This window comes from Camelina sativa, chromosome 15 (assembly GCF_030686135.1).
Source record: "Camelina sativa cultivar CO46 ecotype springtype chromosome 15, ASM3068613v1".
NCBI lineage: Eukaryota > Viridiplantae > Streptophyta > Magnoliopsida > Brassicales > Brassicaceae > Camelina > Camelina sativa.
This window is the reverse complement of record NC_141894.1, coordinates 42,425-64,023: the sequence shown is the minus strand read 5'-3', so window position 1 is coordinate 64,023 and position 21,599 is coordinate 42,425. Positions and strand designations below refer to the sequence as shown.

At 39.3% G+C, this 21,599-nt stretch overlaps 9 protein-coding genes and 1 long non-coding RNA gene across 29 annotated transcripts; 4 read left to right on the top strand and 6 right to left on the bottom strand.

Moving 5' to 3' along the window:
* Window positions 1–665: 665 nt before the first annotated feature.
* On the bottom strand, window positions 666–3,821 carry SOX (sulfite oxidase). The gene is made up of 12 exons (XM_010498126.3): window positions 3,309–3,821; window positions 3,071–3,186; window positions 2,908–2,970; window positions 2,757–2,793; window positions 2,590–2,671; window positions 2,367–2,485; window positions 2,164–2,259; window positions 1,953–2,063; window positions 1,755–1,856; window positions 1,398–1,445; window positions 1,091–1,306; window positions 666–1,007 (listed from the first exon to the last, which is right to left on the bottom strand). Exons 1-12 carry the CDS (start codon window positions 3,381–3,383, stop codon window positions 891–893), a joined length of 1,182 nt encoding a protein of 393 aa, XP_010496428.1. The 5' UTR covers window positions 3,384–3,821; the 3' UTR covers window positions 666–890.
* LOC104773496 (DHBP synthase RibB-like alpha/beta domain-containing protein) lies at window positions 3,523–7,907 on the top strand. Of its 6 annotated transcripts, XR_015582393.1 has the most exons (9): window positions 3,523–3,898; window positions 4,002–4,055; window positions 4,190–4,214; window positions 4,363–4,485; window positions 4,604–4,770; window positions 4,870–4,939; window positions 5,036–5,134; window positions 5,212–5,500; window positions 5,585–7,907. XR_015582393.1 is itself a non-coding variant. In XM_010498123.3 (8 exons), the coding sequence occupies exons 1-8, from the start codon at window positions 3,597–3,599 to the stop codon at window positions 5,287–5,289; spliced, it is 918 nt and encodes a 305-aa protein (XP_010496425.1). In that variant the 5' UTR covers window positions 3,523–3,596; the 3' UTR covers window positions 5,290–7,907. The 6 variants fall into 6 exon arrangements, 3 of the variants coding, with proteins under 3 accessions (XP_010496425.1, XP_087344902.1, XP_019098222.1); XM_010498123.3 differs by having other exon boundaries at window positions 5,212–7,907; XR_015582394.1 differs by lacking the exon at window positions 4,190–4,214 and having other exon boundaries at window positions 3,552–3,898.
* Window positions 5,326–7,997, bottom strand: LOC104773497 (Major facilitator superfamily protein). The gene is made up of 3 exons (XM_010498124.3): window positions 7,415–7,997; window positions 6,107–7,053; window positions 5,326–6,031 (listed from the first exon to the last, which is right to left on the bottom strand). The coding sequence occupies exons 1-3, from the start codon at window positions 7,751–7,753 to the stop codon at window positions 5,563–5,565; spliced, it is 1,755 nt and encodes a 584-aa protein (XP_010496426.1). The 5' UTR covers window positions 7,754–7,997; the 3' UTR covers window positions 5,326–5,562.
* Window positions 7,998–8,569: 572 nt separating this feature from the next.
* On the bottom strand, window positions 8,570–9,399 carry LOC109131574 (DUF3339-domain containing protein). Its single transcript, XM_019242676.2, has one exon. It carries the CDS (start codon window positions 9,097–9,099, stop codon window positions 8,887–8,889), a length of 213 nt encoding a protein of 70 aa, XP_019098221.1. The 5' UTR covers window positions 9,100–9,399; the 3' UTR covers window positions 8,570–8,886.
* Window positions 9,400–9,856: 457 nt separating this feature from the next.
* On the top strand, window positions 9,857–10,360 carry LOC147926150 (DUF3339-domain containing protein). The gene has a single exon (XM_087488944.1). It carries the CDS (start codon window positions 9,982–9,984, stop codon window positions 10,192–10,194), a length of 213 nt encoding a protein of 70 aa, XP_087345070.1. The 5' UTR covers window positions 9,857–9,981; the 3' UTR covers window positions 10,195–10,360.
* Window positions 10,315–11,294, bottom strand: LOC104773495 (uncharacterized). Its single transcript, XM_019242675.2, has 2 exons — window positions 10,814–11,294; window positions 10,315–10,682 (listed from the first exon to the last, which is right to left on the bottom strand). The coding sequence occupies exons 1-2, from the start codon at window positions 11,028–11,030 to the stop codon at window positions 10,528–10,530; spliced, it is 372 nt and encodes a 123-aa protein (XP_019098220.1). The 5' UTR covers window positions 11,031–11,294; the 3' UTR covers window positions 10,315–10,527.
* Window positions 11,172–11,431, top strand: LOC109131573 (uncharacterized; the record flags this gene model as incomplete). The annotated part of the gene is given in 2 exon segments (XM_019242674.2): window positions 11,172–11,225; window positions 11,227–11,431. Coding segments are annotated over 2 exon segments (183 nt in total), but the record flags the coding sequence as incomplete, so codon positions are not given.
* A 482-nt stretch (window positions 11,432–11,913) lies between these two features.
* Window positions 11,914–13,603, bottom strand: LOC147926149 (uncharacterized). Its single transcript, XR_015582468.1, has 2 exons — window positions 12,900–13,603; window positions 11,914–12,698 (listed from the first exon to the last, which is right to left on the bottom strand). It is a non-coding gene; the product is annotated as an uncharacterized LOC147926149 (long non-coding RNA).
* Window positions 13,604–13,762: 159 nt separating this feature from the next.
* LOC104773493 (ACT domain-containing protein ACR6) lies at window positions 13,763–17,073 on the top strand. Of its 15 annotated transcripts, none has more exons than XM_087488938.1 (9): window positions 13,795–13,883; window positions 14,103–14,199; window positions 14,296–14,867; window positions 14,992–15,096; window positions 15,279–15,324; window positions 15,414–15,596; window positions 15,684–16,280; window positions 16,356–16,460; window positions 16,583–17,073. In XM_087488938.1, exons 4-9 carry the CDS (start codon window positions 15,047–15,049, stop codon window positions 16,907–16,909), a joined length of 1,308 nt encoding a protein of 435 aa, XP_087345064.1. In that variant the 5' UTR covers window positions 13,795–13,883; window positions 14,103–14,199; window positions 14,296–14,867; window positions 14,992–15,046; the 3' UTR covers window positions 16,910–17,073. The 15 variants fall into 15 exon arrangements, with proteins under 15 accessions (XP_087345059.1, XP_087345056.1, XP_087345057.1 ...); XM_087488936.1 differs by having other exon boundaries at window positions 13,795–13,890; XM_087488940.1 differs by having other exon boundaries at window positions 13,795–13,890; window positions 14,296–14,883.
* LOC104773511 (glutaredoxin-C7) lies at window positions 17,050–17,835 on the bottom strand. The gene has a single exon (XM_010498139.3). It carries the CDS (start codon window positions 17,704–17,706, stop codon window positions 17,293–17,295), a length of 414 nt encoding a protein of 137 aa, XP_010496441.3. The 5' UTR covers window positions 17,707–17,835; the 3' UTR covers window positions 17,050–17,292.
* Between the last annotated feature and the right edge of the window lie 3,764 nt (window positions 17,836–21,599).

Sequence of the window (21,599 nt, the reverse complement as noted above, 5' to 3'; positions counted from 1 at the left end):
AATAATCTGCCATTCCATCGAATGATGATATAAAATAATTTATAGGCTGTAACAAACATTACGTTGGATATTCGACAAGTGTGTGTATCTTTTACATTTCAGTTTTCTTAAATTTGAGATTAACCCGAAAATTGCGGTACCGAATATAATTTGTGTGACACATGCAAAATATAACTTTAAATAAAATATGAACCAGAGAAGGAGCATACAAATTAAATATTATGCATAGAGCATAGTCGGAAAAAAGAGACTTGTCGTCAGTGCAATTAATAAAATAGGTTATGAGATGTGAAATTAGATCATCCACTACTTATTACTCCAGTACTATTAAACATGGAATCTAACGGGTTAGTTAGTAAGTCTCTGTTAATTAGGTGTTGGGATCGGAGCGAAAACTCAAACTAAAAAAAGGCTATATGTAGATGTAGGTATGGCCGCACGATTGGAACACATGGAGCAGCTAACACATAAAATATCACTGTTAAGAAGCCAATCTTGTCTTCTCGAGATGCTATAACTGACTCGGATCACTTACATTTTGAATTACAAAATAAAACGTGACGTGATTAATTAGAAAATTAAGATCAAACAACCAGGACTAAACAAGCTGGAACGTGAAGCAATCGATGGTGATAAAACTATTGAGAAATGCGCTGAGCCATATATGATTTCATGAATACATGTATAAATAATACTGGATATGCATACTGTAATATATAATTCACCCCACATGTGACATGACAACAGATGGGTTTTCTCATTTTATTTAACTAAACCCCAACTTTGCTCTCACAAATCCACAAGGCACATATTTAAGGAAGTTTTAACTTGAAATGGTAAAAAATTAACGGGTAAAAGAGAGAATACACATCGTCTGCTGGTAACTTGGTCTACAAGTTTGAGTGGCCAAGACGGAGAAGGACACGGTGCCACGAAGTGTTGAGAACCCCTCTTAGGTTCCACACCGACTCCACATTTTCCGGTTGAACATTTGCGGCCGAATCGACCTGCCCATTTCCACAGTTTTCTATCAATTAGGGTTAAAACAAAAAAAAATACTGTCAACCGAGCAAAAATGTTGTGGCTTTACCGCTTTGGCGATGACCTCCGTAGTCTGCGAAACATCAATGGTGGCTTCAAACAACACCCATGCCCATTTGTCGCTGGAGTTGTGTTCAGAGATGTAATGCATTTCTGGTTTTTGCGTTCTAGAAGCTTCCACCCAGTTTTTGCCTCCATCAAGGGATATGTCCACTCGCTCTATCCCGCGTCCACCTCCTGAAACTGCGTACCCTTTGATGCTAACCTGCAAAAGTTGAATAATGGAATTAGATATTGCTTTCCAATGGTCTGATCAGACAGGGTAGTGAAATTGGCTTGAAAAAGAAGAAAAAAACCTTTCCAGGCTTCACCATCTGCACGTCCTCCACAGAGCAAATTGCACTCTGTTAAACAATTAAAACACATATGGGGACAAGACTCATGAGAACCCTAATGTTCCAATTTAAATTCTACTATCTGATTAAAATCATAAGCCAACTGGTCCAAACAAGTAAAAAAATTCAGTATAGTCATTGATCAGTCGATTCAATAAGAAAGAAATCCATCATCAACTGTTTTTCATGGATGAATAGAGGATTATGAACTTCGCAAGGAAATTGGAAGATCAAAATTTATCAGTGCATATAATAAGAAAGAACGCCATTTACAAAGTAAAGTATTCTTGTTAAGAAAGAGGGTAAACTTGTATTTACCTGAACAGGGAAATCCATTTGCGGCCTCCTTGAGGACCAGTCGATGTTATCCCAATTGACAGAGGGTGGGAACATTTTGTAATCTTTCTGCATGAAGAATCCCTACACCACATTTTGATCCAAGTCTTTTACAATGTTAGAACAGTTTCTGATTGCTTAAAACAAGGGTAAAAGCAAAAAAAAAACTTTTGTTGAGACCTGGCATTCTTCAGCGATGACATTGATGGAATCAAGCCATTTGACAGAACGAGCACCAATCACACCAGGGACAACCACCCTTAGCGGAAATCCGTGATCCCTGTTCAGGGTCTTGGCAGAAGAAACAAACACATTTCTGAGTACCAAGTAATGATTGAAACACAAATGGGACTAAAATATATGTTGAGAAGTAGAGAGAAAGATATGAAACCTCTCCATTCATTTCATAAGCAAGTAAAACATCGGCTTCAGGATTTGTGGCTTGACTAAGAGGGATTGACGCCTTATAAGGGCCCCCGTTCTCCTCCTAGAGGTATAAAACCGAGCAGAGACTGATTCATGTGAACCAATACCAATGGATGCATAACAAAACATTAGAAAGAAAAAAAAAAGTCAGAATATATATATATATACCTTACAGCGATCAACACTAACGAACTCAACATGTCTGCCTCCTAAATTGGTAGAACCAGTCAGGTTTGGTATCCCAACAAGCTCAAGAACATCGGCCAATTTCGCCCCACCCCAGACAGCTGAAGAAAGGAAAGGCAGATTCTTTGATATTCCAAGTTTAATTTTGTATAAAAAGCTGAAGGAAATGGGGGGAAAGAAAAAAGGAAAGAGGAGGAGGAGGAACCGTTGCCAATAGCAGAAACATCCCATCCAACGCCTCTAACATTCCTAACTTTGCTCATGGCAGTCCTTCTGTTACCGGCACACTGCATTGATGATGCTAATTAATTGGTGTGTGGAGGATTAACGAAAGAGAGAAACTAATAAGTAGAATGAATGATAAAAAAAAACCTGTAGAGTAGCAGTAACATTGTACTTTGGGAGGGACCTGCGGTTTGAGAAACAGAGGTGGGATTTACAATAAAAGTGCTTGATAGATACCAATATACAGAGTAAGTCAAAACGAAAAAAAAAAAAAAAAGAGAAGGGAGGGAGGGAGGACCTGATGTCTTTGATAAAGAGTTTTCTGGGGTTCTGGATCAACCCAGTAAGGGTGACAGAGTAGCTGGTTTTGGGCAAAAAGAAATAGCAGAAATTAGCGGAAGAAACTGAAATAGAAATTAAAGATGAAGGAGAAGGAGAGAGAGAGAGAGAGAGAGAGAGACCTGTCAAGGTGATCAACGATGGGGATGGGACCATGATTTCGCTTGTAGAAAAGGTCGACGGGAGTGACATAAGATGAGACTAAGGCGGAGCGGGGAGGCTCAGCGTTGAAAGGTTCCTGGATCACCCCACCCCCCCAAAATTAGATAATAATTGCAGCAGCAGCAAGTAAGTAAAGTGGTATTGATTCTATTCTATCTAAACATGATACGACTGGATCAAAGAGGAGAAGAAGCTTGCCTTGGCGTTGACCTTGAGAGAAGGGTGGCGGTGTGGCTCCTGCGAGTACTCTGCCGGACCTCGGATCCCAGGCATTCTTTCGTCGCCGTCCAAGTTTCCAATTACGATAGATTAGATTGGGTTAAATAATGGCTGTGGGTGCTTTCTTACTACGACGACGTTTCATGTCTTCACTCTTTTTTTTTGTGGTGGAGATCACAACGGCGTCATTTTTGAGGTATGATGTCGCTCTTTTAGAAGTTTATCCCAAATTGAGCCCAAAAAGGAAGAAAAAAAGAAGAAGCTGATATGACGACGGCGGCGGCGAAACTTCACGGCGGCGACATGGCGATGCGTCTTCCTTCCCCGATAACCAACCGGCGTCTCTCAACGCTCCCGAGAATGGCCTCTTTCGCTCCACGGAGGCACATCGTGGCGTTGGCGGCCAAGAGAAGCCCTAAGCGTCTCAAATACTCTACTCCACGCTTCACAAAGGAGGGGGAATTGGTGTACATTGAGGTCGATCCTTGTGGTGTTGATGCCTGGAAACTCCAACCTGTGATTGACCTTCTCAAACAAGGCGCTGTTGGTGTTATTCCCACTGATACTGTGTATGTACTATGTACTATGTACTATGCTCCTCTCAATACTCTTCTTTCTTCTTTCTTCTTACCTCTCTCTCTCACATCGGCTTCATCTTCCTTCCGTCTCTAGATATGCCATTGTTTGCGATTGTAAAAACCATTCCGCTGTTGAGCGTCTCCGAAGGTTAGCATCTTGTGTGAATCCCATCCTTCAATTCAATTCATTCTTGTCGTCTTTGTATATATAATTCAGTTCAGGCATTGTCTATTGTACCTGACTCATAAACCCCCGTGTGTGTCTCTTTCTTTCCTTCTTAGGATCAAAAAGATTGAATCATCCAAGGTTACACTTACACACACATGACATGGGACCTTTTTCATTTTTCTTTCTGAATGAATGATTTGGGATTCCATATGGCTGGCTGCCTTATCTCTTTATTCTTCTTCTTTTGCTTTGCTTTCCCCATGGGAACTCAACTTTTATCATGCAGCCACTTAGCATCTTATGCCGCTCCTTACGGGACATAGACACTTTTACCATGGGTTTTCCTCGTGGTGATGGTCATGGTCATGCTAACATTTTCCGAGCTGTCAAGCAATGCCTTCCTGGACCTGTGAGACAGACACCCTTTTCCTCTACCTCTACTACTTTTTCTTTTCTGATGGATGGCGACTGCTAGTATCCTATACCCATTAACATGTGGATGCTCTTTTGCATATGTTTTTTAACAGTACACCTTCATCTTGACTGCAAGCAAAGAACTACCCAAACAGTGTGTTGGTTTTGGCACCACTAACGTCAAATATGCTTCAAGGAAAAACGTGGGTGTCCGCATATCTGATGACGCTCTCTGCCAAGCTATCCTCCAGGAGATGGATGCCCCACTCATTTGCACTAGGTTTTCTTTCTTCTTACTATTTCATCTTTTACAGTGGACTCTCCTAAAAAAGTTTTGTGTATAGAGAGTTGTAATCTATGGCGTGGTATATAATGACAGTGTGAAAGGGCCTAAAGAAAATGAATGGATGATTGATCCAACCGCAATCGGTGACATTTATGGACCAGAGGTATATATATATATATATAACTCTCACTCAGTCCCAGCGAGTAGAGAATCTAGCTCTTTTGGTTGCTCTACTCTCTGTTTCGGTTTCCTTTTACAGGGTCTAGATTTTTTGGTTGATGGAGGTGTACGAGTTGCTGAACCATCCACTATCGTGGATATGACAGGACCATATCCCAAGGTCATACGGGAAGGGAAGGTAACAGATTATCATCTAATATTCTGTGCTTCATCTATCAAAGGACCTTAACGTGTCTGCGTGTTTGGTTTCCACAGGGACCTATATTGCCATGGATGGTTGTTGAGGATGACGAGTCTCCCCTGCGCCATGATCTTATCGCTTCTGGCACTTAAAACAGAGACAGACACAGATTAGGTCTTTGTTTGACATTTACACATAAGACACCTTGTAGCTGAAGAATATGAATACAGTTAGTTATTACAAATGTGAATCACAAAATCCATACACGAACACCGGGCAAAAAAATTTGTTGCATAAACAAATACACATGCATGTGGAAGTCGACGACCAAGCCAAAGAATAAGCTGATGAACACAATCGTAGGTATGAAATCAAAGAACCAAGCCTTTTTTTCTTGGTCGAATTCGTAATATGGTATCTTAAAATCAGCTGCGGGTTTTGCCGTAGAGATTTGTGTAAACCAATTTGGTACGTTGCACAAGAATCATACTCAAGGCGGCTGCAATGAGGCAGAATCCAGACATTATGAGTGACGTCAAGAAGTAACAGATGGAACCTTGGCATCTCAGGACGTGGTCAGGATTGAACATGGACCCGTGAGCTTGATTCTCTGCTTCGCGGTCATAAATGGAACTTGCAATCAGACCCGAAAAGACCAAGGACCCAGCCGGGTTGGCAAGCGTCAGAAAATTGTATAAAGCTCCAAACTTCTTTAGGCCAAAGAGCTCAGAGGCAGTGGCTGGGACGATGGCCCAGTGAGCACCATATCCGAGTCCAATCAATAATGTGCCGATATGCATAGCTCCAGGCCATCCGTATGCAAAGAAGATGTGTCCTACTGACATTACAAGCTGAGCCACTGCTATGGCAACAGGTCTTGGGTAGGCATAGTCCCTGCAAATCATTCCAAACCAAAATCAATTTCCCCAGCCAAATGTCATTGTCTTTCTTATGGGGAAAGTACAATACCTGACAATGAGTTCGGAGAAATAGCCGCCACCAATGCGTCCAAGGAAGTTCCAAATGCTAATCATGGACACAAAAACGTGAGTGTTATCGTACCCGAGAGACTGACTCATCTGCCCGAGGTTATCTATTACTGTTAGACCCGAACCAGATCCGAGCAAGAGGGAGAAGAATATGAGCCAGAAATCAGCTTTCACGAGTGCTTGAGTTAAAGTAAAATCCTCGCCTCTGTGAGGTCCCCTCCGTCTCTTGACCCGAACAGCACCCTCTGCAGCTGCCTGCACCAGCTTCGCTTGCAACTGAGCAATTCTCTTATGTCTCTCCAAAGCAGGAAGCAGGTCTACTTCTTTCGGTTTCTCGTCTTCCACCTCACTCAATATAAGCTCAGGACCACGGTCAGGGGTTGACTGTCCGGGATCCTGGCCTTGCTGATCTCCAACAACGAGAGGTTCTTCGAGCGTGTCACAAGGGTCGGTTGATGCAGTGAAGCAACTCGTGGCAATTGGTATAAAGATGGGTACAAGAAGAATAGCAAACAAGACAATGGTGAAAGCAGTGATGATTGAATGGCTAAGATCAATGAAATCTTCGACAAGCATCACTGCCATGAGATAGGCAGCAAGGAGAATGCAGACGGAATAGATGATGGTGAAGCTGGTGGCGTCGGAAGAACGGATCTGCCTGTGACCACCGACGGGTCTGATGAAGAACATGAGAGGGATAACAACAACTGAAGGGGCAACAGCAACCATGAAGATGAGTGATGCACGGTCAGAGGAGTGGATCATTGTGTATACCTGGGAGAGGATGGCACCGCCCAGGCCAGCAAAGCCCTTGAGGATACCGACTACAGGACCACGGCTCTTGGGAAAGTTCTGAACACCAGAGACTAAAGTAGCCGTGTTGAAGTATGTTTCTCCGTTGTTGCCAACAAAAATGAGGATACACATCTGAAAAGGTGATAAAGATTATGTGAATGAATTGCTAGTGAAAGGAACCTCGAGCAGCTTAGCTACAGATTAAGTGGATCCATTCCTACTGACAAACTTGATGACCAGAACAGAGAAGGTGATTTGGAAAGATAAATATCTCTAGGAATTTGATTTGACAGCCATATCATATATATGGTAAGCAAAACAACAACCTTAAAAAGAAGAAAAAAAGAAGCAGAGCTTTAGTTTGATGAGGAGGGAGACTCGAAACAGACAAGACATGAATGATGGATGATTGACAAAGCAAACTTTAGTAGAAGATATATATATATAGAGAGAGAAGGGTGGAGAATATAATTAATGTGGGAAGGAAACTCACAGCCCACAAGGGAAGAAGGGGAGCTCGACCGGTGACGATAAGCCAAACCCAGCCATAGCCGACAAGGTTCTGGAGAGAGCCGACGAGAAGAGCGGCCCAGAGAGGCAAGAACTCGGAGAGAGAAGCGGCGATGAAGCCGACACTATCGCCGAGATCTTTAGCGACGCCGAGCCTGGAGAGCTGTTTCTGGTTGTAGTTGAGGGAGCTCTTGATGACTGGTGATATGCTGCCGAACAAGTAACCGATGCCAGCGCAGGACTGAATCCACATGGCCACCACAAACACTAGCCATCTATTGTTGATGAACGATATCACTCTTTCTCGTGTCGTCCTCGCCATCTTCTTGATGTGTTTTTTTTTTTTTTGCGTCTCTCCTCTTCTTCTTCTTCTTCTTCCTTTTTTATTTTTGTATTTATTGTTATACTCTCTGTTGTTGTTGTTGTTGTTGATACTACTACGTATTAAGAAGAGATCTTAATCCTTTTGTCACAAATTAATCAAGTAGTAGTAGTAAATAGAGTGTTTTTTTTTTTAAGTTGCCACTACAGTTTAAAGGTTTGATTAACCTTAATTTATTATACTTGCGGACCCCAAAAAAGTAAAAATAGAAACTCAAACTGATTATGTGTATACTAGCGGACAAATATAGAATATAGTTATAACTAAACACTGACATCATTTTATAAATAAATAAAAAGGAAGGATTCAACTTGCCCTTGTCCACACCGGAATGGTCATAATATCTCTATCTACTTGATGGTTTCTTTATAAGAAATCTCACTCACCTAATATATATCTAAATTCAGTATGGACGTCAAGTTTTAGGGGGATTAGCGAAGAATAATAGTCACTGGGGAGGAATCCTTTTCTGTATTTCTTTTTTATGAATTTTATCGGACAATATATGTAAGAACAAAAGTCTTACAGTACAAGTTGTGCTTAATCGATATAAATATGAAAATACATACTGCAGTATAATATTAGAAGGACAACAAACAAAAAAACACTCAACAAGTGAGATCGATTGATCGATCGATCGAGATATATAGAAAACCAATTCAACAAGGACGGCGTCCTTCACCCAAGAAGCAAGAGAAAACTTTTTCGGTCTTCAGTTCTAATGCTGCCACAGTTATTAATGTAAAACAGTTTATCTTTGGTTTGAATAAATTATACATTCAATTCATTTTTTAAAAATAAACAACATCAACAAGGATATTACAAACATAAGTTAAGTAGGTGTTTATATAATTCCCACGTAAGTTCATTGGTACTTGAATGGCCCTGTGAGAGCTTCCGACTGTTTCAGCTCTCTAGCTAGCTAGCTAATGCCACAGTTATTTTAAAACAGTTTCTTTGGTTTGAATAAATTAGCTATACATTCAATTCAAAAAAAAATAAAAAGAAAAATTAAAAAGAGAGGATACATATATTATAACAAGGAGATACTATAAGCATGCAGGTGTTTATAATTAGATGTGAATGTGAATTTGAATGGCGATGACCAAAATGGTGATAACAGCAAAGAAGAGAATGGCATGAACCAATATTGAGATGCCGCTTGTGGTCATGTTGCCACACTCCAACACTCTCCTCCTCGCCGGCAACTGAAAGAGAAGCCCCGGCGATAACACTACGAACAGCACTACCGCAACTGCCACCGGTCCCCAGTCAGCTCCTCCCATATCTACCTCAATTAGAGCTCCAACAGATTTGATCTTGCTCGTACGTTAGTCGTCGTCTTTTGATCGTCTTACTTATTAGGTGTCAAGGAACTAATTAGAGAAACATTATAGGTATATATATAGCTAAAGATCTCTTTGTACGTGCGAGTATAGGTGTACATTGTTGAAAATCCCGAAGTTATTCATCAGATTATTTAAGGATGAGAGAAAAAGGTATAGAGTCTTGACTGGTATCTTCTTTTCTTGTTGGATGGAGATATTATATGTGGCTTCTTTAAGAGACCACGTACGTTTAGTGGCTATCTATGGCGCTATGCCTATGCAATATGCATATTAACTTTATATATAAAGTTACAAAAGTGTTAATTTGATACTTGGTTGCGCTTATTGGTTTGGTTTCGATTCTTTACTGATTTGATGGGTAACCGCCTTTGTGCATAATAAAATTGGCTTATGAATTGAGTGACGAGGATCAAATTAAAAGCTTAGAATTAGGCTTCAAAACAAGCAATACTATCTATCAACAAACAGTTAATTATGTTTTGTGCAAAATAATATATGTAGTATCTTATAGCTGCGTTATAAATATAAACTAGTAATATATAGTGAATATATATATATATATATATATATATATACACACAAGAATATAATTCTTTTCTTCATCCACCAAACTTGAGGAGAACACTCCACTTTTGTCCAGTACAAGTCACATGAATTAACATTTTTTTTTTCGTTACATCAAGATGATCATATATATTCGTTCTCACATGCATGCTTATAAATATGCGTTATAAATATAAACTAGTAGAAATACAGAGATATACGTAAAAGAAACAGAAGAAAGAAAGAAAAAAAAAAAAAAAAAAAGAGAAAAACTAAATGGGGTTGGACTGGGGACCGGTGCTGATGTCGGTTGTTTTCTTCATCCTGTTGAGCCCTGGAGTACTGTTTCAGCTGCCTGGAAAGAGCAAAGCTCTAGAATTCGGTGGGTTTCAGACAAGTGGCCCCTCCATTGTCATCCACACTCTCCTCTTCTTTGCCTTCATCACCATCTCCCTAATCGCCCTTCACATCCACATTTACGCCGCTTAGCTTAACCTTACGTACCTTCTCCCTCACGTTCCCTTTCTCTCTCATTTCTTGATGTTTGATTTTCTTGTGGAGTACATTATTAATTAATTCCTTCTAATTTTATTGTAATATTCACCCGGATTATCCATTTTAACCATATTATATAATTTTATTTTCAATGTTAAAATTTATTGTCTAACCTATACTATTACATTTTTTTTTTATATCTTCAAGGCTTGAAGCAACGTAAAACAATTATGACTTACTCATCATATATATATAGGTTAACCCCACCTAAATCCTAATGCATGGTCAATCTTCATCATCTAAGTTAATAGCAGTCGTCAGTCTTTCTCAATGGTCCAGCTTAAACCTTTCTCGAACCGAAGATATATAGGAAGCGGCTCTAGCGTCAACGCACTCGTCCACTCCATTAATCCCCCTACCGATCAGCTTATCTGCCATCGCGTTCAGCTTCTTTTCCATATCCTTACCCTCAGGAGCCAAGGCTGTCAAATCACAGCACACCAATAATTATACACTTTATATATATATATATATATATATATATATATATATAAAGAAAATAGCTATAATTAATTAGCTTTTATTAGAGAGAATAAATTAAGGTTATACGTACATGGTTGAAGGAGGAAGCTAACTTTTGGAGGGAGAGGTGTAGTGGTAGTTACGTAGTTATTGGTATCAGGTTGAGGAGCGTAGGAAGTCGTAGTGGACGAAGTGTAATGAACGTTGTTATAAAGGTCTTGGGAAGGAGTAAGATGTTTCACAGATTTGCAAAAGGGCATTAGCTTAGCTATCATGAACCCTCTTGATCTCCTTCTGTTCATCTCCATGATCACTTGCTTACCTACTTTTCTTTCTTTCTTTCTTTCTTTCTTTTATTTTATTTTATTTTTCCACCGAGATCTAGCTACTCATTGGTGGTGTTTCATAAATTTATAGCGTGTCGTTGCATATATATATATGGGGACTAGATAGAGCTTCGTTATATTGTGGTAAAGACATGCAGAAAGATAGAGACTAGCTAGAGAGGTATCAAAGACGCGTGGTCCTTCATCTTGCAATAATATCACTGATCAGAAGCATCGTATTTTGATGACGAGTTCTCAACTTTCATGCTCAAATAGCCACGACGACGCATCTAATTTTACAACTTAAAAATATATACACTTTTTTTTTTCTTTTTAAACAAAAAAAAAATATAGACACTATAAATATTACAAAATTCAATAAAATTGACGCTTTTAATTTTATATCTCCTGATCCGCAGACCGCATTTCAAAGCTGATACGAAATTTTTAAGTGTTTAATTCAGGAGAATAAAGGAACCGTATTTTTTTTTTTTACCTTTATTTTTGTGTATCCAACTTTTTTGGTATAAACGGATTCGTCGAGTGGCATATTTTAAAAAGAAGAAAGAAAAATGTGGATAAGTTTTAAGATTGTGAATAAATTGATTCGTCAGAGATATTATAAATACAAACAATATCGAATAACGTTATCTTTGTGCGGTTGTAGCGGCGGCAAAGGCAAGATTTTGACCATTTTGATAACCGAGAGGGTGAATTATAAGGAACCTTAACCTGATATATTTGATCCATATATGCATATATGATCAGAAAAATATAATTAACCCAGTTGTTTAAAAGACTTTGGGATGCTTCTAAGCAAAGTTCTTATACTTCAACAACATTCTACTTATAAACTCGTGATATCTAAATTCTACTTTTATGCTCATATAAATAAAATCAATACACAATGTTAAGAAGAATACAAGCATAAAACAAACACGAACGAACTCTATAGCTAATAATTATGATACGTTTGTCAGCTAATAATTATCACAAATCACAAACGTACAGTAACAAGAAAATTATATTTGAGTGCTTAATTAAGCACCCAATTTAAGTATCAAATGTCCATCGGTTTCTAAATGCATGCAAGAAGAGAAGATATATTATAAAAACAAAAAGGGTGTTTCTCGTCATAAGTCATAAGTCATAACTAACACTCTTCAATGGAAATAGAAATGATATATAGTATATCTTTTTTGAGACGTTTGATAAAAAAAAAAAAAAAGTATATCTTTTTGAGACCACACTATCTATTATTACAGCATATATTTGCTTTTTGTACATAGATGGTCCAAAACGTATATTTATATATTATGTATCTATTACGATGCTTACGTCGACACAAGGGCATGTTCATCAAAGAATTTAATAAAATTATCTTAAAATATATTTTATTCTTAATTTTTTAAAAAATTGAAATTAAGAACTTCTTAAAAAACTTTAATACTTTATGAGTCCATTGAAAGTTTAGAAATTTGTGCTATTGAAATATCAACTTCTTCTAATTAACTACCATGATTCTCAGGTTTATTCTCTTTTCTTTTACCTTGACTGCACTTTCTCTTGGACGTGCTAGGCACCCACATCTGTATGGATCACCAGGTTCTGCATTGACGAAGGGCAGAGAGAGTGGCTTCTTGTCGACATCTGTATGGATTTCAAATAAACAAACAAATCAATTTCAAATTCTCTTGAACATCTATTATCACCTATCATCCTAGAACCATAATTTTGCAAAAAAAAACGATTTTAATTTGTAGAATACTAATTTCTTTTTATATCCATAAAACTGAGATGCATGTCGATCTACAGATAAAATCAATAAGATTCTGACCAAAAAAAACTTACATGACATCACTAAACCACCCATTGGAGATTTGGCATAAAAAATATCCGATTTGGTCAACCAAATGGCGACCGGATTGATGAACCGAGATCGTCGATGGTGTCTCTTACGGTGGAGATGTGATGCCCCGGTGAAATCCACTTTCCGGCTGAATCACCTTTCAGTTCTATCGTCGTCTTTTATGTGGAGATGATATCGAAGTCGATTAAGAGAGAGAGACAACTAGGAAAATAACATAACAAAAATAAATAAAAGAAAATTTTATTTTTCTCTCATCCAATCAGAAACTGATACACCCAAATTTCTAAACATATCAAAAACATTTTAGGTAAACAACGATTTTAAACAAAATCATACAAAGAAAATTAATGATGATTTTTCAGAATTTTTCTTGTTTCACAATAAATGATTTTTTGTATATTTTTATCAATTAATACTACAAAATTACAAATATCAAGAATCATTGATTAAGAATTTAAAACTTTGATGAATTATTATTGGTTAATAATTATGAAAAAATGTTATTATGAATAATAATACATTTATTGCTAAACATTAAATATTTTTCTTAATTTAGGTGAAAATCTCAAAAAAATCATCTATTCTAATACAGAGAAAATAATACTTTAGGAACTCTTAAGCAACTGCTTAAATCCTTTGATGGAGATGACCTATTCTAGATGACAATTTTTATTTTTGTGAAAATGTTGATGAAATTATTAAGCACGTACTAACAATACGCTCACAAGGGTACAATTATTTTGGAGCGAGCTGGGCTTATTGGGCTGATTTGTATCAACCCATAAATAAAATTAGAGCCCAGCCAGATGGAGACAAATGGGCCCAAGAAAGAAACAATGAAAATCTCTCTCTCTGGGGGCTGACCAATTTCAATTTGACGGTGGCCGGCGTAGGCGCGGTGGTGCTCCTCCTCCTGTAGGGCGAGGCAAGCAATGAACTTCCGTTTTTGAGCACATTCGCAATAGGTTCCAAGTTAGCCACTCTCTCTCTCTCTCTCTCTCTCTCATTCCCTTTTTTGACGAAGGTGTTGTTGGTTCTCTGTTTTATCGTTTTCTCTCACTCGAAAGATTCGATTTTGCTCCGCCGCACCATCCTCTTTTGTCCACTCGTCCGTAAACGACATAACATGAACATCAAACACAGGTTGTGGTTGATGAATGATGATTCTTACAATTGGCTTTCAGGAGGCCAAGATGACTTGAGAAAGGGCGTTTCTGACCCCCCCCCCCCCCCCCCCCCCCCCAAGGATAACAACTTCTTCTTAAACTAGCTAGTTTCAAAGTAAAGATATCTTGAGCAACATTCTTGTATGCCCAACCGTAATCACATTCGATTCCTTCATTCACCGGTAACAAAGGTTATTGGTGGTGCCTAAAGATTCTAGGTGGCGTGTGTTGACTTAAAATAATGAAAAAGAAAGAGGTCATCATCAAATAATGAGAGAGTAGGCACAAGATCATTGTGAGATTCCCAAGTGGGTGTGGAATCCGCAACTAGGAAAAGGAAAGAAAAAATGCTTTGCTTCCTCTACTTTGCCTCCGTTTTGCAACCACATTTAATTTTACATGAGTGACGTTATGCCTTTATATTGGTTATTCCACACAAGTGTCCTAAAAGCCTAACTCAGTTCGTTACTTGGTTGGTTATGCAGCTGTGAACGTGTTATACTACTACTACTACTACTACTTCAGATAAGGATGCCATATGATGATGATGATGATCCCTGCTTATATCCGAGATTGAGAATATTATTCTCCCAATCTTCTTTTTGATCATCAATTCAAAATTTGACGGAACCCAAATCTTCTTCACCGATCATCGACTTTTGCTACTAGTATTATTATTATTATTCCAACAATAGTACTATAACAGAATCTAAGTTGTACCACGTCTCCAAGGAATCTTTAGTGGCACGTGCTTGATCCGGGCTGATGGATAAAGTTGTAAAGGTAAAGGTTCGGTTCGGTGAGCGCCTACCCATTTTTTTATTTTAATTTTATTATCCTCTCTCTTTCTCTCTTTTATCCCCTTTGCTTTTCTTTCGTTAAAACTTTTGTGCATAATTTTCCTCAGAAACTGGAGGACTCACTCTCCTGGGTCTCTGCTTCACCCAAACCAACCAACCACCATGGATGATGATGAATATGCCAAGCTCATCAGGAGAATGAATCCACCCAGGTTATCTTTCTCTTTTCTTTCCTTTTTCTTTGGTCCCTCTGTTTCTCCATGTCTCCTAGGCTCCTATGTGTTAGTTAGGCTGGCTATTATTATATCCTTTGTAAAGACATCTACTTCAGTCAGCTTCTCAAGTTTCTTCTTTACGGATTTTTCTGTTTCATCTATATGTATCATGGAAACAGAGTTGTAATAGACAACAACGCCTGCGATGATGCCACCGTTATTCAGGTAATAACTACTATAGTTGTTGAGTACAGTCCAGAGAGAGTTCCCTGTTTGAGATGGGATTTGTCTTGTTTTTTACAAAAAAAAAAAAGGTTGATAGTGTGAACAAACATGGGACTCTGTTGGAAGTAGTGCAAGTGCTCACTGATACGAATCTTGTGATCAAGAAAGCTTACATCTCTTCCGATGGAGGTTGGTTCATGGACGTCTTCAAAGTGATCGACCAATTTGGCCAAAAGATCAGAGACACACAAGTCCTTGACTATATCCAAAGGGTATGTATGTATGTAACATCACCTCTGCTTTGTTCTTTTGCTTTGCCTATCTGTATAAAGAAAGCCTTTGTTGAAATCATTGCGCAGAGGATAGAGAGCAACGCTGGGTGGTTTGTTCCACCTTTGAGAAGCTCGGTTGGTGTAATGCCCTCTGATGAATACACAGCAATTGAGCTCGCTGGAACGGACAGACCCGGTCTCTTGTCTGAAGTATCTGCTGTTCTCACAGACCTTCACTGCAATGTTGTGAACGCTGAGATATGGACTCACAACACCAGGGCCGCAGCGGTTATTCATGTCACGGACCATTCAACTAATTCTGCCATTACTGACCTGATTCGCCTCTCCACCATTAAAGAGCTGCTGTGCAATGTAGTCAGGACGAACAGCGGTTCAAGAGCTGCGAAAACGGTCTTCTCCTCTTCTGATACCCACAGGGAGAGACGGTTGCATCAGATCATGTTTGATGACAGGGACTACGAGTACGAGGGAGTCAAAAGAGCAAGCCCATCGGCGTCAAGGCCCAATGTCACACTAATGAACATTGACAAGGATTATACCGTTGTCACCATGAGGTCCAAAGATAGACCAAAGCTTGTGTTTGACGTAGTCTGTACTTTGACTGATATGCAGTATGTGGTGTTCCATGGCATGGTCAGCACAGAACCGGTGGAGGCTTATCAGGTTACTAACCATGTAAACTTGGACCTCTTTTCTCTAACCATACATAATAATCAATCTGACTTAATATTGCTGCAGGAATTTTACATCCGTCATGTAGATGGACTTCCCATAAACTCAGAAGCTGAGCAAGAACGTGTCATACAATGTCTGGAAGCAGCCATTGAGAGGAGAGCATCCGAGGTAATCAAATAGAAAAATGCAACATATCCTGTGCTCTGCAAATCAATTGATGATGTACTCTCTATGTTTTTTTTTCTTTCTTTCTGATATACTCAAAAACAGATTATGCATCATACTTTCAGGGTTTAGAGCTGGAGTTATTAGCAGAAGACCGAGTTGGTCTCCTCTCAGACATAACCAGAACATTCCGAGAGAACAGCTTAACAATTGTGAGAGCAGAGATCTCGACTCGAGAGGGTAAGGCGAAAGACACTTTCTACGTAACGGACGTGACAGGAAACCCAGTTGAATCAAAAATAGTGGAGTCAATCAGAAAAGAGATAGGAGTAAGCAAGCTGAAGGTGAAGAACAACGAGGATTGCTCTGTTCTTGGTACGAGCAGGCCTTCGCAAGAAACAACAATGGGGTATTTGCTAAGTAACATCTTCAAACCCAAGTCTCACACATAAGAGTGTACGTACGTGTGAGAGATCATTAGACAGAGTAGAGCATTCTTATAAGCTGATGTGATGGCGATCGATAATTGTAAAATTTGGCATCCTTGTAAACAAGTCGTCGTCCCTTTGTGTAAATTTGTGTGATCATCAAATAACAAGAACTGTCTTTGATTCGATATGAAAGGATCTAATAGATAGGAGACAAAGGTGAGCTTTAAAACAAACGCACAAGTCTCTCTAATTACAAACTATATATAAAACCTAACCTGTCATCGATCGATTTTAGTTTTTTCCTAATTAACTTCCTCATCTCATTCTCTTAAGACATTAATTAGAGATAGCTAGCTCACAAAAAGAAAAAGAAAGAAAAGCACAAGGGAGGGAGGTATCAATCATTAAAGCCAGAGAGCGCCGGCGTCTTTGAGAAGAGGAACGAGAGAGCCGTTGATGTGGGAAGCCATGACTCTGTCCATAGCTCCAACAAGTTTACCGCCGATGAAGACGACCGGAAGAGACCCGGGAGAAGAGGCGCCGGAGCAGCCGAGGAGACGGATGAGGGCTCGCTGGATGTCGCCGCCGTAGGGGTGGAGGTCGAGCTCGTGGACGGCGGGGCTGACGCCCATTCCTCGGAAGAGACCCTTCACGGCGTGGCACATGCAGCACGTGCTCACGCTGAATATCACCACAGCGCTCTCTGCCGCCAGAGACTCTATGCGAAGCAGACCTGCAGTGTCAGCCACCATCCCCACACCGCCGAACCCTATCTTGTTCATCTTGTATGATCCCCACGATTCTGTCTGGTATTGCATTTTTAATTTTCTTGAAGCAAAAAAAAGCGATCGAGAAAGTTTAAGGAGGTTATTGATTATTTGGCTCAAGGTTTTTTGGTGAGGAGAGAGTGAGAGCCATGCAGAGTCTATTTATAGAGAGTGAGACCCTTCTTCTAAGTCCAACTCATCATCAGTTTCCTCCCTTCTAATTATCATAATATACTTTCTCTATCTATTACGTACATACTCAATATTTGATATTTCTATTTTATTATAATTAAGTGTGCGTTTATAGTTAATTTGTGTATAATTATAACATTAGCCATTTCAATTTTCAAGTAACAAAAAAAGTATAATCAAACAAACATATGACATCAAGATACTTAATTACAATTGAAAATAAATATATATATATATATATATAGTATTATGATTTTAATTTCAATTTTTTTTAAAAAAATGGCAAGAAGAAGAGAAGAGGAAGAACAGGCTTTTATCAGAAGGGAGTTGTTGGTAATAGACGGCTCCGTCTGTCCTTGTTGTCGGCTCTTACCGCTCTCGCCATTAATTTTCTTACCACTTCATTCTCTCTCTCTTTTTCTTACATGTACATTCCTATTATCCTATATATATACATGTATATATATATGTATATATAATTATAAGAAACCATTGTTTTTTTTTTAGGGAAATAATATATACGAAACCATTTTTATGCACATAGTATTATATTCCACTTTGCGATAGAACATATATATATACTACGAGTAATCATCATCATACAATGCTATGTTAAAAAATCAGCATCTTATGTTTACTATCCAGATTAATATCATACAGTATATCCCACTTAATTATATGGCAAGACGTGTATATATATGAACGATTCGAATTATGGAATTTATGGTGTGTACATAATTAATAAGAACAAACCCATGGATTTATTTTCCTTCCATGTCTCTGCTTTAAAATATCAACCATTAAACAGACTGTTCTGTTTACATATAATTTGTCCATTTTTGTGGGATCGCCTATGTATTGTAACTTGTAATTGCCATATACAGTATGTACATTATATTTGTTACTTTTTTGTTTCGAATAATTAGTAGTAATAAGTATCAGTGGAATAGCGCATGGGTTTTAATTATAATATTAATAAAGTTCTAACTGTTCTATAAATATAGAAAAGCCCAGAAAAATATAGTATATATTTTTACTCTATCAAAGTTTACAAAGTTAATTGTCACATGCTTTTAGCTTCCACGCTTGTCTCTTTTATATGCAAAATGCCTTTTTGTATCTCAGGTCTGAGCTCCACAACTAATCTTAAAATTACTTATAAAACTACGGATTGATGGAAAAGAAGATTTCATACGTATGTTGGTTGAATAGAGTAAGAGAAGTCCGTACAGTTATGCTCCCTCTAGCTGAAAAAGAAAGTTACTTCTTTTGGTGTTTAAACTCATGTATTTCTTTTCTGGAAAAAAAACATAATAATAAATAAAATCTTTGCATGAGAAATCGTAAAAGATAAATAATCTTGTCGGATTGTGTTTGTCGGATCGTTTTACTTTTGGTATTACTGTATTTCATTAAATCTAGTTCTCCTTGCAGAAGGTCTTACGTAACACTTGTCATACAGTGTTGTCTTTATCTTTTCTAGTTCTACCATCTCTGATATGTCCGATATAACCCTTTCGAGTCGCAATATACATCCTTTTGACTAAGGGCACTTTGTAAACTAAACACCTGAAACTTGAAACTTTGTACATTCCTTATTAGTCCTTTGTGTAATGATCTAACCCAGAATCCAACGGTGGAAAGGAAATGATTACATCGGATAGAGACGATTTGATCGATCGGACGGGTAGGGTTAGATGGCTGGAAATGAGAGCCCTCTGACTTATGCTATTAATTACTACGACCAAATATATAAATGGAAATTAAAAAAAGGAAAAAGCAATATATACGAGCGTGATGCTATCTTTTCAGCTTTATCTGATCTTTGCCATTTACAAACATCTGTGTGTATGTCTCTCCATAGACAATATTAATGCTTTGCTTTGTTATAAATATATCTTCATTTAATACCTAAAACTATTAATTTTTTTTTTTTTTTTTTACTTCTTACGGTGAAACAGAGCCGATAGAGCATAAGGCTTTTTCTCTCTCCCTCAAACCTAGCCTTTCCTTCGAAACCGCCGTTGCCGATCTCGGCGGCGGCAACCCAGCATCCGGTCCGATGAGGAAATCCCGTCGCTCTCCCTCCTCTCGTCCTCCTCTCGTCCTCCTCCTAAACATCCTCCCAAGCTTTCGCTCCCCCCAGCCAAACAAATCCCTCTTCCTGCAAGCTCTTCTCTCCCCCCGCCTCCCTCTTCGTCAACCTCAGCTCCTAAGCTCCCTCCCCCCAGAAATCCTTCGATTTCACCAGAGAATCCAGTGTCCTCAGGCCAGACGCTCCCGATTTCTGTGCCAATCTCTGCCTCGGGAACTGCAATCCAGATCTCAGCTCAAGTTGCAACAGAGGTGCTATCTTCAGGTCCACAAGTGGATCCGAACCTAATGGACTCAGCGTCCTCACTCAAAGAGAACACGGTTCAGTCCTCACCTAAACCCTTGTGGGTGGATTTGCTCAAGGGACCAACGGGAACAATGTCTAAGAAAGGTGAAGCTTTTGTCCTAGACTCCGGTGAACTCTGTGTCAAAATTCCTAATGAGGTGATTACCATAAACCACAAACGATGGGAATCCTTCATAGTCGGCCAATTCCACGGTAATCTCCCTTCCCCTGGAGCCTTGCACGCCATCTTCAATGGTATTTGGAGCAATCGATTAAGAGACATTACCATCTCCAAGTTGGGACTCCGTACCATTCTCATCCGCATTCCCAACTCTCTAACTCGGCAGAGAGTCCTGAGTCAAGGCATGTGGCAAATTGAAGGACAAACAATGTTTGTAGCCCCTTGGAAACCAGGTCTAAACCCATCTCTCCCCGAGCTCACAGAGGTTCCAGTCTGGCTTGAATTCAGAGGAGTTCCTCCGCACTTTTTCTCTGAGGAAGGATTCGAATATATAGCAGGTCTCCTAGGCCAACCGGTCCACTGTCACCCATCAACATTGGAGATGACTAATCTGGAGGTTGGGAAGGTTCTTACTATAATCAACCCCTCTAAACCATTACCAGAAGCAGTCAACGTACAGTTTGCCACAGGAGAGATTCATCGGATTGAGGTCTCTAGTCCATGGCTCCCCCCCTTGTGTAGTCATTGCCAACAGCTTGGTCACAGCATTCGACGATGCCCAACTGCACCCATTACGTGTGTCTCCTGCAACTCTTCTGTTCATACTTCTGAGACATGTCCAAAGGCTCGGACGACCAAACAGAAAATAAAAGCAGACGAAAACGCCACCTCCGGCCAAAAGCAGAAAAAGAAAATAAGGAAGCGCTCTTCACTTCCCCTGGCCGTTTGGGTTGAGAAACAACCGCAATCAGACCCAGAAGATGCGGCCTCTCCCCCCAAAACGATTCTGCCCCAGTCCCTTCCCCAGTCCACCCCTTCGACTAAGCCACCCCTCTCGAAACCAGTGCTAAAAGCTTCAAAGGCTCAGGACCCTCTCTCCAAAACTCCGGGGGTATCTGCTACAACCAAGAAGCGCTCAGCACGACATAAACCTCCTTCCTCTTCTGAGTCTGAGTCAGAGCAGAGTGTAGCCTCTGACGCTTCTTCTGCCTCTTCAGTAGAGAACAGTTCGAGCGAAGAAGAGGCTAGTGGCGAAGCTGAAGAAGAATCGTTTACTGAAGTTATTTCTAAGTAGGATAGGAGGAAACTCAAGTCTCTTCAGGGGCAGAACCCCAAACCAAAACGTCATTAGCTATGATAGACACCTTTTGTTGGAACATTCGGGGCTTTAACCACTCTATTAAGCGTAGG

What these genes read in the sequence shown, in the direction of transcription:
- LOC109131574 (XM_019242676.2), bottom strand. Translation starts at nt 9,099, where the DNA reads ATGGGAGGAGCTGACTGGGGACCGGTGGCAGTTGCGGTAGTGCTGTTC.
- LOC104773493 (XM_087488930.1), top strand. Translation starts at nt 15,047, where the DNA reads ATGGATGATGATGAATATGCCAAGCTCATCAGGAGAATGAATCCACCC. An exon ending in TCCTTGACTATATCCAAAGG is followed by an intron (nt 15,597 to 15,683) that starts GTATGTATGTAT and finishes ATCATTGCGCAG; the next exon opens with AGGATAGAGAGCAACGCTGG. An exon ending in TTGAGAGGAGAGCATCCGAG is followed by an intron (nt 16,461 to 16,582) that starts GTAATCAAATAG and finishes TCATACTTTCAG; the next exon opens with GGTTTAGAGCTGGAGTTATT.
- LOC104773496 (XM_019242677.2), top strand. Translation starts at nt 3,597, where the DNA reads ATGACGACGGCGGCGGCGAAACTTCACGGCGGCGACATGGCGATGCGT. An exon ending in AGCAATGCCTTCCTGGACCT is followed by an intron (nt 4,486 to 4,603) that starts GTGAGACAGACA and finishes GTTTTTTAACAG; the next exon opens with TACACCTTCATCTTGACTGC. An exon ending in GCCCCACTCATTTGCACTAG is followed by an intron (nt 4,771 to 4,869) that starts GTTTTCTTTCTT and finishes ATATAATGACAG; the next exon opens with TGTGAAAGGGCCTAAAGAAA.
- LOC104773497 (XM_010498124.3), bottom strand. Translation starts at nt 7,753, where the DNA reads ATGGCGAGGACGACACGAGAAAGAGTGATATCGTTCATCAACAATAGA. An exon ending in CCCTTCTTCCCTTGTGGGCT is followed by an intron (nt 7,054 to 7,414) that starts GTGAGTTTCCTT and finishes TCACCTTTTCAG; the next exon opens with ATGTGTATCCTCATTTTTGT. An exon ending in TTCTCCGAACTCATTGTCAG is followed by an intron (nt 6,032 to 6,106) that starts GTATTGTACTTT and finishes AATGATTTGCAG; the next exon opens with GGACTATGCCTACCCAAGAC.
- LOC147926150 (XM_087488944.1), top strand. Translation starts at nt 9,982, where the DNA reads ATGGGGTTGGACTGGGGACCGGTGCTGATGTCGGTTGTTTTCTTCATC.
- SOX (XM_010498126.3), bottom strand. Translation starts at nt 3,383, where the DNA reads ATGCCTGGGATCCGAGGTCCGGCAGAGTACTCGCAGGAGCCACACCGC. An exon ending in ATGTTACTGCTACTCTACAG is followed by an intron (nt 2,672 to 2,756) that starts GTTTTTTTTTAT and finishes TCATCAATGCAG; the next exon opens with TGTGCCGGTAACAGAAGGAC. An exon ending in AGATGGTGAAGCCTGGAAAG is followed by an intron (nt 1,307 to 1,397) that starts GTTTTTTTCTTC and finishes CAACTTTTGCAG; the next exon opens with GTTAGCATCAAAGGGTACGC.
- LOC104773495 (XM_019242675.2), bottom strand. Translation starts at nt 11,030, where the DNA reads ATGGAGATGAACAGAAGGAGATCAAGAGGGTTCATGATAGCTAAGCTA. An exon ending in TAGCTTCCTCCTTCAACCAT is followed by an intron (nt 10,683 to 10,813) that starts GTACGTATAACC and finishes GTGATTTGACAG; the next exon opens with CCTTGGCTCCTGAGGGTAAG.
- LOC104773511 (XM_010498139.3), bottom strand. Translation starts at nt 17,706, where the DNA reads ATGCAATACCAGACAGAATCGTGGGGATCATACAAGATGAACAAGATA.